Raw genomic sequence first — 19,035 nt, forward strand, 5'->3', positions numbered from 1 at the left:
GTGCACTGATGGAAAATGTGTTTTATAAAGCTCGAGGTTCCAGACTCCTTGGCTCCAAAGAGTTATTGCATAAGGTTATTCTGCCATTAAGTTACTTGATGTGGTGCACTGTTAATCTTTCTTCACAGGTGGTGTTCAGCCATTTACTTTATTTTTGATTTTGTTTGTTTGGGAAATGAGTCTTTGCTATGCTGTGCAATTGAGAGAGAGAATGTTAAATGACGTTTTGCACAGTGATCCGTGTTATTCATTGCAGCCACTAAAAATCCTGTTGATGCTTCCGAGCTCATCTTACCCTGCTGGAGTCTCTCCAAACTCTTGTACAAAAGGACATGCACCTAGACCGTGTGTTAGATGTATTACATTAATACAACTGAAAAGGGCCATGCCCATGCTGGTGTTGTCACACTTAGTTCTCAGCTCCAGCAGTGTCATGAAACATTTAAAAGGAAAAGATGAGTCAAGGAGGTTTTAAAAAAGCAACCTGTTGTGTGTCCACAGTGTGTTAAAAACATAAGCTACTTGAAAAGCATCATTTGATAGTTTATTCTATAGTCGACCTCATAAACCAAACTACTGTGTAATCCAACTTGTGCAAAATGTATAGATTCAAAGCATACCCTACACAAACAGAAGTGTCTGTGATTAAATCTTGTGTGTAATTGTTTCAGGTTTATTTATGTTTGCGTCAGTCACAATCTGAGAACCCTGACACATCCGTTTCCTTTGTTTCCTTCAGAACTATTGCTTCCTCTGTTGAGACACGCTACATTAACCCTTAAGAAACCGGCTGATCTTTGTCTGTTTTATGGCTTTGTCTCCGCCCCATATCCTGCATTTTATGGGAGAATAGTGAAGTACAAGGCAGGAAGGAGGCATTTCTGCTCAGTCTACGTCTCTCCCAGCCATATGTTCCCTCCGCTTTTTCGGGAATCAGTGTATATTTATGGTGGCAATACTCAAGATATGACACCGCACTGTAAGAAGTTGAGGTGCACTAGGGTTTTGAGGGGATTGTCACCTAAAATTTGCTTTTAACATATACTCTTTTGAGTTTGAAAACATGAAATATTTGAAAACATGAAATATTGTTCCTGCAATATAGTTCTCAAATTCAAAACTTACCTTGACAAGGAAACTTTTGGTACTGAGCTACTAGAGCTGGTGCAAGAAAACTGTGGGTCAAAGCAGGGTAGGTGGACAGTTCTTTAGCTCATACCGTTGGGAGGCAAAACAAATAGTTTTGGATTCTCAGATAATATACAGTGCTGAGAGTCATAGAAGTGTTGAAAGAGAGAATAGTGATCTGCATACAGAACATGCTCTGTTTGTGGCTCCCTGAGTGTTTGTAAGCACAGCTGGCTCTTGGGAATGTAGGGAAGGATGACAGTGTAGAAGAGCTGGTTGGAATCTGCATGCTTGGTAATTAAAAACCACGCAACAGTAAAAACAAAACCTCAATATAGGAGAGGAGGCTTTGCATTCGAAATGATGTCTGTGGGAGAACCAGAGCTGGGAGTTTTCAGAGTCAATAATCAGCTGATATGATGGTTCGATCAGAGTTTTCTTTCTTATTTTATAGCCATAACAGTTACTCAAGGGGAAAAAGAAGCTGCAGATATTTGAAAGCTGCTAAAACTGAGCGTTACAGATTTACAAGCAAAAGGATCTAATTCTCCTCTCCAATATAAATATTAAAATCAGTGTAACGGTAAACACATGCACAACTATGTTTATTTAGCTGACCAATTGTGCTCTTTTTATGTCAGCCTGCTGGCAGGCTGAGGAATTTCCTGTCCTGTGACTTTCCTTGTGGTCTAGACGCTAAAACACAATGGGAACTCACTTCAGATATTTTTCTGTTGTTGTTTTGAAAAATGTTTCCAGCTGGAGAGAAATGCCCTGCTGCTCATCATGTGAGCTGGAAAAAAAAGAGAATAGCCACGTGCTGGGAAATTCCCTTGTGCACTGTTTGGTCTGAGTCTTAAGGTTTACTAAGCTACGGGGAAGCTAAAGTCATAGAAATAACTGGGAGATGATTTATTCTCCCCATCGACTGGAACTAGTAATAGTTGTGTCCTGTAAACTCTTCCTTGCCCAGAAGCACAGTGAATCAAGAATCAAATCTGATCTGTACTGTTTTCCATTCCAATTTTTTTAAAAGGACCTCCGTAGCTGTCATTTGCAGCATTTTCTTGGGAGGACCTTACTTTGGTCCTAAGTGGAACTTGTAGGAGTAATGCTCTGGTCCTGTTTCCAGATCTTTAAGAGCTGTGACAACAGTGGGACTTTGTTAAATCCGATAAATATGAAGTCAGACAATAAATCATATGTTCCCTTACTGCCAAGTGGGCCATCATGTTTGCAGTGGGGATAAACAAATGTCAGCATGATACTGCTTCACATTCTGTTGGGTGCCATCAAAGCAAGAGAGGCTTTTAAGGCTTTGAAAATTAAGGAGCAGAGCAGATCCAGTAGTTGGAAGGAAATGGGTCTCCAATTCCTCTTTAGGCTCAGTGAACAGATTTTCATTTTCTAACTGCCTCTTCTTTTCCCCATGTCCTTCCCCATCAAAGCAATCCCAAAGAAGACTTTTCAGACTGTGTCCTTTATAAGGGAAAACCTGGATTCAATGGCACAGCCTGTTTGCAAGCTGTGCATCTGCATGTGCTGCCCCAGCCTTCCCAGCTGCTTTTCCTGTGGAGCCTGGCTGTGTCAGGGGTCCTCTGCCATCAGGGCAAGGGCTTGGTGCCAGCTCTGGGATCCAGCCAAGCACAGCAGGATGCTCTCAATGCTCAGACTTCTTGTCCTGCTGTAACCTGTGTCCCCTGATGCCACGTGCTCATCCTTATCAGCTGCCGGAGCACTGGCATGGAGCTACTCCACTGACAAGCTGGGGCTCTGTGAGCATTCCTTATTTTTTTTCCTCATACAGAGACTTCATGGAGCCTTCCATAGTGGTTCCCCATCAAAGCAGGGATGATCTCTCTTCCTTGCCTCCAGTTTCATCTGTCTTTGGACAGCAAAGCAGCTGAAGGAGGAAGAAGTGGGGACAAGCTTTGAATATTTGTACTAGAGCCACCTTCTTGCCAGTTCAGCCTGTGCTGTATTGGCTATTAATTATTAAAGAATCAAAGAACCATAGAATGGTTTGGGTTGGAAGGGACATTAAACACCATCCAGTTCCAACCCCTTGCCATGGGCAGAATTGCCACTCACTAGATGAGGCTGCCCAGGGCCTGATCTGATCTGGCCTCTCTGGGCAGTCCCTCACTGCCCTCTGAGGAAATAATTATTTCTGAACACTTAAGCTAGTATTCCCCTCTTTTAATTTAAAGCCATTCTTCCTTGTCCTATTACCATCAGACCATGTAAAAAGTTGCTCTCCCTCCTGCTTATGAGCTCCCTTTAAGTACTGAAAGGCTGCAGTGAGGTGTCCTCAGAATCAAAAAGAACTGCTGATGAAGTCAGTTGTGAGCCTTGCTCTGCATTTGAGACCTTCTCTTATTGCGAGTTACATTCCAGGCTGTGTGCAGTACTGTTCAGTACTGTTGTAAAGTGGTTAAATGCTGGAATGGTTTAGCATTGTTCTTGGTGTACTTTTCTACCAGTTGAATGATAAACAGCCTTAGTAAAAACTTGATCACTTTGCATTTGGGGATGGTGTAAGTGATGGAAATGTCCTGGTTGCTACCTGTGCAGAAGCTGTAACATACATTCCCTCACAATATTTTTCTTTCCTGTTGCTTCCTCCTTTCAAAACAATCATACTCTCTTCTGCTTGTGCAGATTATTCAGAGCCTCAAATTCTCCCTTGCTGTTCTCCTTATGTTTTGTACAGATAAGAACTACTGAGGCTCATCTGTTATTTCAGTGCAGGAATCTGGTGTTTTTGTTGTGGGATAATAACAGTGTCCAAGTAGAAGCTTTGTCCTAAGAACCAGGCAGCTAAGGAGTTCATCATTTTGGGTATTGATGTGGTATTACCATGCACCTCTGTCACTGGTTATCAGGAAAGCATATCTTTGGGTGGAATCTGGAGTAAAGATGGCGTGGTCATAAATACTGTGGGAGATCTCAGTGGTTGCAGCAGTTTATCCTACTTTGTTCTTTTGGATTGTTCCATGGGGCTTTGTGTTTGTTGGAGCAGGAGTTTTTAGCACTTACCTTTCTCTGGAGATAAACCATTATTTCTCCTTTTGTGTCTAGGTAAGAAGAACAAGTTGCGAGTTTACTATTTGTCCTGGTTGAGGAATAAAATCCTTCACAATGATCCCGAAGTGGAAAAGAAACAGGGTTGGACAACGGTGGGTGACTTGGAAGGCTGTGTGCACTATAAAGTTGGTAAGTTACAAATGAATTTATCAAATTGTTGGATAAGATCTAGCTGAGAATGAGAACGACAGTTTAAGATCTGTTTCTGACTATTTTCCGTATGGCTGAGGACAGACTTTTCATTTGAAGCGTCAGAATAGATGGCAAGCTATTGAGTTAAACCAAACATGAGGTGCTGGGCTGTGAACTGGTGCAGGCACAGATCCTCCATCCCTATTCTTCCTGTGTCGTGTACAACTTCCATGAGAAGGCTGATAGGGGCAGTAGGGGCTGGTGGCATTTCTCCAGCTCTGTTAAACCCTGGGGATGACAGGGGGACACTTGTCAACCAGCGTCTGCTATCTCTACCAGCAGGTTTCCCTGTTATTTTACCATGCTGAAATCAAATTCTGGAGAGGAGGGAGAAACATCTCATTTTTAATGTAGATTTTTAAGACTAGCAGGGATAGGAAAAAAAAAAAAGAGCGTTGGAGGAAAAAGTAAGCCCAGCTAGTGCACGAGCTTTGGGGAGGCATCTGGGAACAGAAGCATATGTTTAACTTCAGGATGATTCATTGACTCCCTTTAGCTCATGAACTTTCCTAATGCTGTCTCAGATCCACTGCAGTACAGTTATGGGATTACGAGGATGAAGTGTGTTTTCACTAGGCAGGCGCCTTTTGAGTGCCCTTAGGTTGCTTGAATGGATTTGGCTGTAGAAGCTTCCACCACAGCTAGTCAAAGACATGCTGCATTTTGGCCATGTGCAGTGAGCCTGCTGCCCTGCAGGTGGAGATACGAACTCTTTCTTATGCTTCAGTGTCATGATGCATCTTAATGGACACTGGGTGTTGCATTTGGTTTTGTTTTCTCCTAAAAGTCAGCTCACATCAGTCAGTGTAGAGCAGCAGCAGTCAGACTGAGCTGTTTCTTTCTGTCATGCACACACTCTTGCAGAAGAGCGCAATCAATAACTATCGCAGTAAGTGACTGCTGAACCTTGAGCTTGACCCCAAAAACAATTAATAATGTACTTCTCTGGTATCATACCCCAGGGTGTCAGCAGCATAATGAAGTGGCCTGTTAACAATACATTAACAGCTATTGAAAGGAGGCTTTCCAGTAGGGAAGCATGAGAAACAAAGAGCATTCTTTTCCAGATGAAGGGTGATTTGTTGCAGCCTGGCACTGGACTTCCCTCTGAACCAAAAACATACAGTAGACTTCTTCAGGTAGTGAGAGGCCCCTTTGACAGCTGTGCCTCAGATCCCAAGAAGGATGAGCCCTGTGAATAGTTGTTCTGGAGGTTGCCAGTGAGGCAGCTGGCACTGATCGCTTCCTTGTCTCTTTGATGCAATGGTGTTTCAGACGTCAAGCTGAAGTGGTATTTATGGATCTCAGTTGCTTCAGGCAACTTTTGGCTCCTCTCAGTGATAAATTGCTCTTTTGAAACTTAAGATTTGGGTGAATTCCCAGATAGCACCCAGAGCAAACAGTGAGGGTTATCAAAGGTTCCCTTTCACAGATAAGGTGGTTTTGTTCAATATCCCTTTCTTCCCCAAGAAAATATTCCAAGAAGTCTCACAAGCCAGACAAGACTGAACAAAAGCTCTGTTTTTCCATCGGTACAGCTGTGGAGGTTGAGAGGCTTTTTTTGTTTGCTGAAGTGTCAAGTCTTCTAACACTTAAAGCTCAGTATTCTTGTTTCCCTGCAGAATAAAAGGGGGAGCAAATAATAAGCTTTGTCTCCCTACTGCCTACTAAGAGATAGCAACAACAGGCTTTTACCGTGGGTAGGATATCTGAAATACGTTAGAATAGTATATACTGAAGAAATGTTCTTCTCACAAGTCTGAGATTCTTCACTCCAGCCCTGTTTCAAAATCAATTTTGGTTAGGAGATAATAATGGCAGGTGGAGATGTAGGGATTTACTCATTGTTTTCAAAAAGCATTCCACTCCTCTAATACTTGAAGAGATAGAGAAAGCCTCCTTAGATACATGTCATCCAAATAATGCCTTTTTTATTCTCCTTCTCCAAAGAGAGCACCAGAAACAGGTTAACAAACCTCAGTATTCTGAACGTCCCCACAATCTCTTCCTACACAAATGAAGATGGCAGCTGTGAATGCAGATCCAGCCCCGCTAACTGAATGGCAGTTTCTAAATGTTCAGTTCCCTCCTACAAAAGTAGCACTTCTTTGAAGCATTTTGTGTCTGAAATGCTACAATTGTTGCATTTTTCTGTCAAATGAGAAAAAAAGATTGCAAAATGTTGTTGGTTCTGAACTGTCCCTGAGAAACTCCTGACTCCTTAACACCGCTAACAACTTTTCCATTCCTCAGGCAGAAGGTAAAATTTGTCACCAGAATTGTCAGTAAGGTGACTTGAGCTCATTTTTTACTTGAGAATTAGAGGTAAGGTCAGTTGGAGACAGCTCAGGTAGTACAGCTTGTTTGCATTCGGTCAGCTACCTGTTTCCTTTAAACTATCACCCGAGGAAGAGCTTTTTTGGCAGCTACTTAGCTACTTTCTGTGAAGTTTTTGGTAACAGTTTTTCTTTTGGGCAATAAACAAGAACAAAAAAAGTTGCCTTTTGTTTTTGAAATGGGCGTGTTTCTCCACTTTTCACTTCAGTTCTCTTTTTCCCCTCCTTTTCTCTGGGGAATTTTTCCACCAGCATAAAATGCCACTGTCAGTGCTGTGATTGTTACTGCCAATACAGCACCACTGTCCTTGGCTTCTTTTATTGGAAACATCCCTGCCTGAAAGCTGTTTTCTTGATGAGCTAGCACAGTCTAATGTGGAAAGAAAAGTGTAAATAAGTGTGTCCTGGCTGGATAATTAGAAGCGTGATGTCAGGTTCAGTTACTGACAAGAGTAATAATTTTTGTGGTACGAATGTGTCAAAATACTGAGCTGCTTAGAATTAGCAATTCTAAAATGAAGCATTACTAAAAACCTTCAAACATACATAAGCATGGGGAAATAGTGTCGCTTTCTGTTTACTGAATTAATTTTTTGTTTTGGTTTAATTTCAGTAAAATATGAAAGAATCAAATTCTTGGTAATTGCATTGAAGAGCTCTGTGGAAGTCTATGCATGGGCGCCAAAGCCATACCACAAATTTATGGCCTTTAAGGTAACAGTATATTTCAGCCATCTGTTGGGTTTTCACATATTGAGTTACAGTTGCCCCTTGTACAAAAGTGGTCTGAGGTTTTGTCATGGTTGTGGTACAGGTTCTTTGGTAAATCTGCCATGAATTTCCTATTGTATTTTCATTTATGGATGCAGGAGGGTTGGATCTGAGAGGCTTTGTACCTAGAATACTGAATTGCAACCAAGCATAAATGAATGTTCAAAACAACACAAAATCAGCAGTTTGTACCCTTGCTATAAATAAAACATGAAGCAAAGAGAAGTGATCTGAGTCTGAGCATCTTCATGTAAGCAGAAGATGTCATTAGATTATGTTCAGCTTTGTTGTACTTCGAATTCAGCAAGAATGATTTTAGCTGCGTTGGTGTAATTACCAAACTGATTTGCAGACAGTCAGTTACTGCTGGCTGTGCAGATTGAAGTAAACACTACAGGAGTATCAAATTGCTTTCCCAAAAGTTGAGGGCAGTTCTTAGTGAAAACAAACAGACCGATGAAAATAAACCCTAGGGAAAAGAGTGTATAATACTATGTGATTGAAATGCAAGCATGGTGCTGAGCAATCTCTCCTTGTCTGTGGAAGATGTTAACCTCTAACTGCTATGGTAGAAGGAGGCCAAAGACTTGCTGGAGGAGTAGACTCATCAGCCTTGCATTAACATCATGCTTTTATAAGACCTGTCGAGTTTCTAAACAGTAAATTAAATCTCACTGATTGTTTTCTTGCAGTCATTTGGTGAATTGGTACATAAGCCATTGCTGGTGGATCTAACTGTAGAAGAGGGTCAGAGACTAAAAGTCATTTATGGCTCCTGTGCTGGCTTCCATGCTGTTGACGTGGATTCAGGATCAGTCTACGATATTTATCTACCAACACATGTAAGAGTTCTTCCTTGGGTGGGGAGTTTCTTTCCTTCTGGTTTGCCCCTCCCTCCTTCTTCTCAGATGAAAGATGTGTCAGGCTGTCCCTGTGGACAGAGGGAACTGGTGGAAGGGGACAGGCATGGCTTAGAGCCTTGGGCCTTGTCCTCTGTCCTGTCCTCGCGATCAGTGTATCTCCTTGCCTAGGAGCTGCCTGCTCAGATGTGGGTTTCGAGGGTGATAGGTAGATGTCTGAGTGCATAGCAGATGGTCAGCTGCAGGAAAGTGGCAGTATGAATGATATGACTGCCCTCTGATAATATTCAGCAGGCTTGGCAAAGGTCACGTGGCTTCATCTCTCCCTGTGGGCACTCCTACAGAGAAGTTCATCTTTCCTGTCTTATAGATGTCTGCCTTAAGATGAAAGAATTCATTCTCTAAGGTTTTCTGTTGTTGCTGCTGTGTAGGGTGTCTAAGTTGGAGGGAGAGCTAGCGCTTCTAGTGTGCATCCTTGATTGGCTATCAGACAAACACTGGCATTCACTTAGGCCTTTCTCCCAGCATGGACTCTTCAGTATTAAAAAATGACTTTGTCCTCACTTCTGTCTCTTCAGATCCAGAGCAGTATCCAACCTCACGCAATCATAATTCTCCCAAATACGGATGGAATGGAGCTACTGGTCTGCTATGAGGATGAAGGAGTTTATGTAAACACATATGGAAGGATCACCAAGGATGTGGTTCTACAGTGGGGAGAAATGCCAACTTCAGTTGGTAAGTGTCCTGACAGAATCAAATGTAATGTGCTGTAAGAGAGTGGGAGTGCAGAGAGTGGGCAGAAGAAAAATGCATCAGGTTTTACCTCAGATTCAGAAGCAGCGAAGCTGTAATATTGCTGAAAAACAGCTGCGCAAAGTTCAGAGGATTTGCATGAATCCATTTCATGTTGTTTTTTAGAACAAGATCCAAGCAAAAGTCTTGTGGACTTGAGGAATAAAAAACTCCTTTATCGTACAACATGATCTTTGCAGACCATTACAGAATTTTTCTTAGAGAACAACGAAACTATGAAAACCATTAAGTATAAAGATATGTAAGGTGGCACACAGGATATTATTACAGGCTGATAACAGTCTATCTGATTTGACGGGTTTATTTTAATTCATCTGCGGATTGCTTATCTATCTTTGCATGATAGTGTAATCGCCTGTTGGTATGGGTGCTCTTGCTGCCTATGCTGCCTTATTTCAGTGCTAAGCATGGCATGGGCTGTGGTTACACCTTCGTTTTGTTGTGCAAACACATTGAGTTTGTATGTTTTGGGATGTATGTATGTATCATTAGGTTACTGCTCAGGTTGCTGCTGCTTTTAGAGCAACGTGAGCAATAACGGAGAAGGAAATTTTAAAGTTTAGTGCATGGCATGTTCACTCTGCTGCATTTAACTCTTGACTAGATCTGAAAGCAAGCAGATTATATCAACTGGCAAATTGTAGAGCCCTGGGGACTGAAGTGGCTGTGAAGTAAATGGCACTGAGGAAGTTGATACCGTCAGAATATCTCATCTGACAATTCTAATAAAACATTTGGCTCAGTTATCACTAGTGACATATGTGAAAATATTCTGACACAACGGTATATGTGTTGGTATAGACGTGTGTTGTACTGTAGCAGATAGTTTGGTTTAATTTCACTGAAAATTAATGTGAAAAAAGATAACATAAATGGGGAAGTATTATGAAATTAAATCTTAAATTTTCCTGGTTAAGAAGTGTTGTGCTGCTTTTTATTTTTTTTCTGTTCAGTGTGCATACAAATCAGAGGCAACAGCTTATTCTTCGCCAAGTTCCCATATGTTATTTCTGGCAGCATTCCTAAGACCATCCATCAAATTGCTTTTTGAATATACCTTTTCTGGTGCCTTTCTCCTTCATTCAGTTTTTAATGCTAGCAGGAACAGATTTTTTTCCTCATGCCAGTACTAATCTGTTTCCCCCAGTGATACCCTGAGGAATAAATGCTCGTTTTCAATTTATTTGTGTGCGAAGGAAAGCAGAAGGACAAATAAGAGTACTTCCACTTGGAGAGCTTAATATGAACCTCTTTTAAAATATGCAGAGCACTTGTCAGGCCAGCTGGCTTTCTTGGGAAGGAAAGCAGATTTTGGAAGCATTATTCCTATTAAAGGCGGCTAACTTAATGTATTTTTTTTTCCTAATTTTCCCATTCTGTGTCATTTTCTTTTGCCAACAAACTCCTTCAAAGCAAGGAAGTGACACTGTAAGACACCAAAATGGTGCTGGGGATGTTCCGGAGCGGATAGGCTTTGTCTGTTTAAACTTTGGGTTCTGTTTTCTCCTTGTCAACACCTAATTAACCTGTCTCATTGCCAAACTTGTGAGGAAAAATCTTTGTAAAACTCATTGTTCCTTCCATTTAATTGAAGGTTGGAAAGCTTCTATTGTGTCCTAAGTGCTAAGGCACATAATACATTACTAACATGGACAGCTCATGTGGTAATAAAAGGAAAAAAAAAAAAGGTATTTTGGGGGCATTGTGAAAACGCTGAAGACTGAAATAGAACTCTAAGCATGTGTGTGTTTTTACAGTATGCACAGGCAGGTCATTGTTAATTACAGAGTTTAAATATATTTCTCTGCTTTTCTAAAAAGCTGCTCTGTGTTGCCCTCTACCTGTCCTTACGGGCTGTGTTGTACTGTGTTTTCTCTCCACAGCATATATTCAATCCAATCAGATAATGGGCTGGGGAGAGAAAGCTATTGAAATTCGGTCAGTGGAGACAGGACATTTGGACGGAGTGTTTATGCACAAAAGGGCACAAAGACTCAAGTTCTTATGTGAACGCAATGACAAGGTATAATCCACCCCCATCCCTGGTTCTTGCCGAGATGATAAATGTGTATTTTAAGCAGTTGCTTGCAGTGAGTTGGCCCCAGCCAGCAGCCAAACACTCCTTTCTCGTGTGGAACGGGGAGAAAATAAAAGGAGTGTGAAAGAACTTATGGATCGAGATAAAGACAGCTTAATAAGGAATTCAATAAGGAATCTTGGCTGTGCAAGCCAAGTGTAATAAGGAATTAATCAGCTTCTTCCCATCACAGTGATGTCCTCATTCCTCCTCCCTTCTGTCACCTTTTCTTGCCAAGCATACAGTATGGGCTATCTCTTTGGTCAGCTGGGGTCCTCCATCCAGGTGTTGTCCTCTCCCAGCCTTTGGGGGTGAGGAGCCTGGTAAAAGAAAGCATTGATGCTGTGCAAGCACCATTTGTAAGCAGCAAAAACACGAGTGTGTCAGCAGTGCTGTTCTAGCCATGCGTGCAGAGCTCAGAACCATATAGGATGCTGTGCACAAAGTCAGCTCCACCTCAGCCAGACACAGTACAAAGCTGTAATGGCACTGCAGATGTCACAGGCAGCAGACTAAGGAAAGTCTCTGCTTCCTTACCTGTTGAATGTCTCTCTCTTTTCTTCACAGGTTTTCTTTGCCTCCGTACGGTCGGGTGGAAGCAGTCAAGTTTATTTCATGACCCTTGGCAGGACTTCTCTTCTGAGCTGGTAGAAGCAGTGGGCTTTGGCGAGGAATTGCTGACATCCAGAGTCTGAGATCTTCATAACTCGGAATTATTTTCAACTGGAGTACAGACCTGCACTAACACAGCATTCTGTGTAAATGTGTGTGCAGGCATCACTGGTGTTAGGTTTCTTTTTGTTTTTCAACTGAGGCTGCGAGGCAGCTGGTGCTGTAAAGATATTGCCATCAGGTGCTACAGTGTCTTTGAGGTTTGGGATCACGCTTGAAAGCTACAGGTCTATTTTTGCCTTCAGCTCCAGGATTCCTAGGCTTTGAAGGACTCTGTTTGTTAGTGTTAAAACAGAGGGGGGGAAAAAAAACAGGAAAACAAAATGGATTTACCATGGACATGCTGTTGAGTGGAAAGGAGGCAGGCAAGAGAAGGTGAGAAGTGGTGTAGAGAGACAGGAAGGCTGAAACAGAAGGGCAGATCTAGTCTTATCTAGTAACGTTAACAATGTATTTAATTGACATTTCCTTTTTTTTTTTTTTTTTTTTTTGTAATGTGACAATATGTGGACAGAGAGGAAGGTGCAGGTTTTAAGAAGTTAATATTTATAAAATGTGAAAGACACAGTGACTAGGATGGAGAACTTCTTGGGGACAGGGAGGGTGGGAAGGGCTCAGGGTGGAATTCTTGGTTTGGTTGGTTGTTGTTTTTCTTTTTGTTGTTGTTTCTGCAGTTTTCCTTTGACCTGGCCAATAACTTTAGTCATTTTTCTGTGTACCAGGTATTGCCTGAAACATGTGCAGATGGTTCAAAAAAGGTAAAAGGAAAAAAGAAAAAAAAAAGTAAAAAAAAAAAAAAAAAACAGAAAAAAGAAAAAAAAAAAGAGAAAAAAAGTTCCTTTTCTATAACAATTCTGTGTTAGGCCAGAACTTGGTTATGTCACAGTATTAGCACTGCCTCAGTTAAAGGTTTAATTTTTGTTTAAACCTAGAAGTGCAACAACAGTTTTACCACAGTCTGCACTTGCAGAACTAAAAGAAAAAAAGAAAAAAAAAGAAAAAAAAAAAAGAAAATCCAAACTACATATGTTTATTTTTTTGTGCCTACCTCATTGTTTTTAATGCGTAAAAGAAAAGAGGTGGTTTAGTTTATACATTTTTAGATGAAAAAACCATTAATGTCTAATTTAATCTTAATACCAAAACTACCAGATTGGAAGGTTTCTGACTGTTATCGTGTAGCAAGTTTCAGCAGGAGGAGAGAGTGGGCCGTTGGGGCAATAGCGGTAGCGTTATGGCAGTGAGATGCTGATTATTGTAATTTGCTGACTAAATTTGGAAAGCAAGCGTTTTTCTAAACCAGTTTCATCCTTAATAGAAGTCTGAATTTAGCCTAAAACCGGAGGTTTCACTCTTCTAACACGTGGGCTTAGCAACAGGCAGGTAAATAACTAGGCTAGTTCTATAAACTGTTAAATGTTGTAGGAAACGTTTTGGGGCGGTGATGTTTTTCTTTTTTAAGAATGCAATGCACTAAAACTCTTTTAAGAATGTAGTTAATACTGCTTATTCATAAAAACAACGTATACTTGTGTTTAGATGTAAGATCCCAGCTCTGGCTTGTTTCTTTTTTTTTGTTTTTTGTTTGTTTTTTTTTAAGTCAGTTTTATTTTATGAATAAGTTCTGACATTTGTAATAAATGTCTTGAGAGTAATAATTTGTTTAATGGCTACATGTTCATTACTTGAGAAAATCTTGAGTGTACAATAATCCGTTGGTGATGTAATAATGCACAGTGTCATGATACAGCCATTTTTATTTGCGTTTTGTTTTTCTTTTTCTTAATTATTATTATAATTAATATTATTATTATTATTCCTTTGGTGGGGTACTTTGTTGACAGCTGCCTTAAGCTGTTCATTCAGTGAACAGGCTCTCAGTGTTCCATGGGCTTTGTCTTCTGCTGCGTTGAACTTTCTCTCCTGGCATGGCAGGTAGGGCTTTTCCAGCACATGTGCTCCAGCCAGCCGGCACCCAGCCGCGAGCACGAGCTGTGCGGAGCTGAGACTCAGCCAACTTTCTTTTGATATCAATCCGACTGCTGTAAATCCTTCAAAACCAAGCAGCGTTTCTGCTGAAGGCTCCTTCGAACGTCACAGACAGTGTAAGAGTGAGTGGTAAACGCGTACCACGAGTGCATGTACACACACCCGCACACCCCACACACCAAAAGAATTCAAACTCAAGAAAGCCTTACATTTGCTGGCAGAGGAGTACCTAGAAATATTTTTTTTAACCGTGTGACTTTTGGATAGCGTTGAAGGTGAAGGATGTGTTCTTTTCTTGCCTGGCGCGGTCAGCCAGAGGAACGATGAACCTTTTGTACTCTCACGAACTAAAGGGGACTCAGAGAAGCAACGTGGGTGTAATCGCACATCAGCCCTGTAGTGTAGCTTACCCCAGCTGATTTGACCCAATGTCAGTCTGCGTGATTTAACTCTTCCAGTGCTCTGTGCTCCAAAATCAATGTAGTCCTTGAAAGCTGATGCTGTTCTCCCGGAGGAAGATGTTCCAGTGCTGTTAGGGATTCCCGGGTCATGGATGCCTGCTGTTGGCACTGGGAGGCTCCTGAGGGGAAGTTCCCTCTGTAGAAGTGCCAGGACGGCGACATGGCAAGGTAAACCCAGTATTAGAAAACCACTCTGTATACAGACATCGAACTCTAAACAGTGCTTTTGTAAGCAAAGAAGAAAAGAAAAGCTCCTAGGTTTTAGTTTTAAGCTTTAATAAGTAATAATTTTCTGTATCTTTAAGTCAAAGTAACCCTAACTTGTATGACTGCAGTGTTTTTATTTTTTATCTTATGCACATGTTATGTTGGAGAAAATGTTTACAAAAATGGTTTTGTTACACTAATGTGCATCACATATTTATGGTTTATTTGAAAGTGATTTTGGTGGGTTTTTGTTTTGTTTTTTTTTTTTTAGTTTTTCATAGTAGTAGTAGTACACTTTTTGTGATTTATAACCCCAGGTTCTGCTGATGATAAAAGATGCTAAACGATAACTACAACATGACAAACTGCATTAAAATATTAAAATTACTAATCGTAGAGCTGCAAAGCAGACTGGTGACAAGTAAAACACTCAGCCTTTTTTTTTTTTTTTGCAGTGCTATCTAACTTGTCTTCTGTGTATTATGGAAATTACTGTTTTTTCCCCGTTTTTCCTTAAATAAAGTCAAATTGACACCTGTCGTATGTGGAAAGTATTTTGAATGTCTGCTGGCTGCAGAAATCAAGCTGCATGTTGCCCAATTGCTTGTATACAAACAAAAGCCTTATTGTTAAAGCTCTTTAATTTGCTGGAGACTTTGACAACAAACTTAGGCTTTTGAAGGCTTTTAAAATTGTTTTTTATTATTATTATTTTTGCAGAAAGCCCTGTTTTGTGGTGCAGTTGCTCTTTTGAGAATTAGAGTTTTCCTTTAAAGAAAAAAAAAAAGAAAAAAAAGAAGCAGCTTAGAAATGTTGTTATGGTTGCTTAAAGGACAGCCTGGAAGCGCTGTGAACATGGCCCTCCCATCTCCCTCCAGTCAGCAGCGTTGGTGGCTGGGATGGGATACTGACTGCTAAGGGAGTGCCATGAGCTGGAGACCCGGCCCAGGTTCTCCAATGGTCTAAAAGCACAGGTCCAAGAAATTAGCCAGGCTTTCTGAGCACTGAGCCGTGAGTACTGGACAGGTTTGATACAAGGCTGCTGCGTGTGCCAGCAGAATTCCCGTTAGCCTTTGTGCATGTTTTCCACCGTGGACCATGTCTGCTTTCCTCAGTGGAGATAAGCAGCAGATGTTTCCTTCTGCATAAGCTGCTCTATGCTGGAGGAGGGGGCAACTTGTGTTCCCGGCCTCCAGCCTTCCCACCCACTTTCATCTCTTGAAGGCAAGGGGGTGTTGCGAGCTGAAACACATCCCAGGGTTTCCTTTGCTTCCTGCAGACAAAGGTATCTGCAACCCTTGAGCTTTCCGCTTCTGCGCACAGCAGATACCGAGAGCAGCTGAGCTGAAAGAGCTGTCAGGGCCAGCAAGCCGCTCTTGCAGCTGCCAGCTTTCCTTCATTGTCCTTCACCAGCTGAATACTTCACTGAGTTAGAACACTTTTTGGATAGTCAAGCACAAAACCAAACGGTGCGCGTCTGGATCCAGCAGCCCTAGAGGTTTTGGGTGACACAGGCCATAGCATGCAACGCTTTCATGCTCCTGTGAAGGAGTATGCAGCAGGAAGATGGAGATTAAGGGTGAGGGTGTTTGAGCAGCTGATCTCTGTGAGGCTTGGGTAGGTGGCAGCAATGAGACAGGCCCAAGTGAGGAACAGAGAATGCAAAGTTCATGAAGTCCCGGACCTCCCCAGATCAAATCACAAGAAATTCTGGAAAATCCACGTGGAAATTTTCTCCATGTTTCAGTAATGAAATTAACTGAAAGAGAAGAAGAGAGCATGAGCTGGCAAAGAGCATTAAAATGCAAAGTATGTAATTATAGACTCACAGTTGTAATGACTCCAATGGTTATCAGAGACAAGTCTAAAAGGAGAATAAGTTATTTCAGGCCATAAAGAATCAGTTATGGGTAATTAAGCTGCAATTATCATTACTATGCTGCTATGATAGGTTTTTTTAAAAGCTAATTTTTCTCAAATGGAGTCATGCGGGTTAGGCATGCATTCACTCACTGTCTGCCATTCCAATAAAAGCATTTTCAAGATGTGCCAGTGGAGGAATCTCAGGTTTTTTGCTAATGAAAGCACCGGGTTCCCATTATGAAGTGATTTGTTTCACATCACACGGTCTTCAGTGGCATCGTTCAAACTAAGGCTCAGTGAAGTGCATTAACTCATGCGCACTGTCAGGTGTGTAGGCCAGAAGCCAGCTTCAGTTGGGTTTTTCACATGCTTAACATAGAGTGATCTGGTAAATTGGCAATTCCAGTCTCTGAGAGCAAGGACAATATGGCTGAGAGTGGCTAACGGTGTCCTTGGTTCAATCTACAATGCTCAGGTAGCTGAACCTGGAAATCAGCCTGGGAAAAGTTTCAGTTTACAGCATTGCAACAAGCACTGATGGCCATTAGCCTTGAAAGGCCCCTTGGCAGGTAACAGCTGGCTCACAAGCTGCTGCCCTGGAGGCTAGTTGTGCTGCTGATGGAGCCAGAGACCTAGGGTGGCTGTAACTTACAAATGATGGGCCCAGAAGTCAGCAGGCCGCCAGGTTTTAAGACATCATCCATGAGATCAAAATCTTCGTTGCAGGACTTGCCATCTGTTTTTGTGTGCCACCCTGCACAATATAACCAGGGGATACCGCGACATAGATCTGTAGGAAAAGGATTTGTTAGCAGTGCTGAAAATTGAAAGACACTGGGGTTTTGTGTTCCAAAGATAAACCTAACACAGACCCCTTTACTACTGCTCCAAATTTAATTACGTTTATAGACGTTTCCTGAAGTGTCATATTCAGCCTACAACAGATGGCCCTCATGGGAGGGATAAAGATTCAAAAACTTTTTCCTTGTTAATTAGTTTGGGAGCCTTATGTGTATCTCAATTGGCGTCATCCAAAGTGCTCGTTTTGTCATGCAATGTATCAGCTTAATGCAGTTTCCCAGTAGTAACGAACTACTCTGCATTCGTTTAAGGTAGGAGAGGGTTAACATTACGAGCACCTTTTTATTGGTTTTTGTTTTCATTGTTCACTATTTTTTTATTAAAGGTATTTTCACATTGTTTCCTACATCCACCGCCCCTAAATGCTGGGCTTTTTCAAAGCGCTTCTCTCACGGTTTGGTTCACAAAGTTCATCTTTGGAGGAAACGTATTACATGAGGCTGCATTTCTGCCTCTGAAGAGATGGGAATGGCTCCAAAACCCATGTGTGAAGCTGTAGCCAGCTGTGTGTGTTTTGAGTAGGTGCCTAGAAGTGATGTCTTCTGTTGGAACAACCAAGATTTGGATTTCTCCAGGTATGCTAAACACAAGGAGAGAACAAGACTTCTGCGTTCAGCCAGGCACATCTATGGCTCATAGAGGGAGGAGAGCTTGTGATAGATGGATGGCAGTTAGAGGGGAGATAAGCTGGGTGTTACCTAAGTGAAAACATGTTTCCAGTAGAACAAAGAGAAGTTTAGGCTGAAAAAGAGAAAAAAGAGCTGACTGTTCTAAGCTATAAAGTCAGTGTCTTCAGTGGGTGCCTGATTTCTAGTGTCTGTTTCTCAAGCTTGTCAATGGTAGGTGATTTATTGACAGCCTTTAAAGTGCGTCTTCTGCCCTAAAGTAGCAGGCACGTACCATGGTCTTGTATTTGTAAAGGCAGCATGAAATCATTTTTATCCACACATCCCTCACAGCATCCCTCATTCTTGTTGCCCAAGGGCTTTCAGAGAGAGATTCATTGCACCATTCATGACACAGACACGAGCCTCCACGCTGCAACGTGTGGGCATAAAAAACAGATCCCCTCTGCTCCTTATTGCACATGTGTACAAGGCTACAATCACACAGCATTATTCAGCACTGCTGTTCACACTTTCACAGAGAATGCCTCACAATTGCGTTTTTCAGCTGAGATCGATCCAAGATATTGCTCCCCTGAGCTCATTTTGCAGCTAAGATTCATTGCAGCAGAATTTTTCTTCCTAAAAGACCCGTCAGAATAGACAGTCTGGAGAGTGACTAGCAGATAAAGCATTCGCTTAGGCTTATTTCCCAATCAGAAATGCTGTCTCTGGAAATGAAATGTGCGAATCTGGATTCTGTAGAAACTTGGATGGAGCGTGAACTGGGAGAAACGTGTAAATCTCTGTTCCTCATTAAAGTCAACCGCGTCCAAGGTAACTCAAAACAAGGAGAGTTGACTCAGGTAAGTTGTGAGGTTGTAGGCAATGAAGAGCAACCTTCTACCGGTGGGGGTAGGTGATGAGCCCTTCTGATGGGGCTGGCCAGGCATGGCACAACACCAGCAGGCCCTCCTTGTGAGAGGTGTTAGCCTGCTCAGGGTTGTAGTTGTCTCTGTACATGGGACTTCTGTGGTGGCCTGGGATGGAGGGAGCCCGTTCTCACTTGCCTCTCAGTGCCCCAGGGAGCCCATTCGCTCTTGCAACTCA

General features: G+C 41.9%; 1 protein-coding gene across 9 annotated transcripts in view; it reads left to right on the plus strand.

Moving 5' to 3' along the window:
* Positions 1-15,135, plus strand: part of MAP4K4 (mitogen-activated protein kinase kinase kinase kinase 4) — an 83,617-nt gene extending 68,482 nt beyond the window's left edge. For all 9 annotated transcript variants that reach the window (XM_032441808.1, XM_032441807.1, XM_032441817.1 and 6 more), the window contains 6 exons: positions 4,210-4,344; positions 7,357-7,457; positions 8,207-8,356; positions 8,953-9,112; positions 11,074-11,213; positions 11,835-15,135. In XM_032441808.1, the coding sequence (XP_032297699.1) occupies positions 4,210-4,344; positions 7,357-7,457; positions 8,207-8,356; positions 8,953-9,112; positions 11,074-11,213; positions 11,835-11,918 (770 nt within the window). In that variant the 3' untranslated portion in view covers positions 11,919-15,135. The remainder of the gene's footprint in view (positions 1-4,209; positions 4,345-7,356; positions 7,458-8,206; positions 8,357-8,952; positions 9,113-11,073; positions 11,214-11,834) is intronic.
* Positions 15,136-19,035: the final 3,900 nt, after the last annotated feature.

The sequence above is a fragment of the Coturnix japonica genome, chromosome 1 (assembly GCF_001577835.2).
Source record: "Coturnix japonica isolate 7356 chromosome 1, Coturnix japonica 2.1, whole genome shotgun sequence".
In the NCBI taxonomy this organism is placed as follows: domain Eukaryota; kingdom Metazoa; phylum Chordata; class Aves; order Galliformes; family Phasianidae; genus Coturnix; species Coturnix japonica.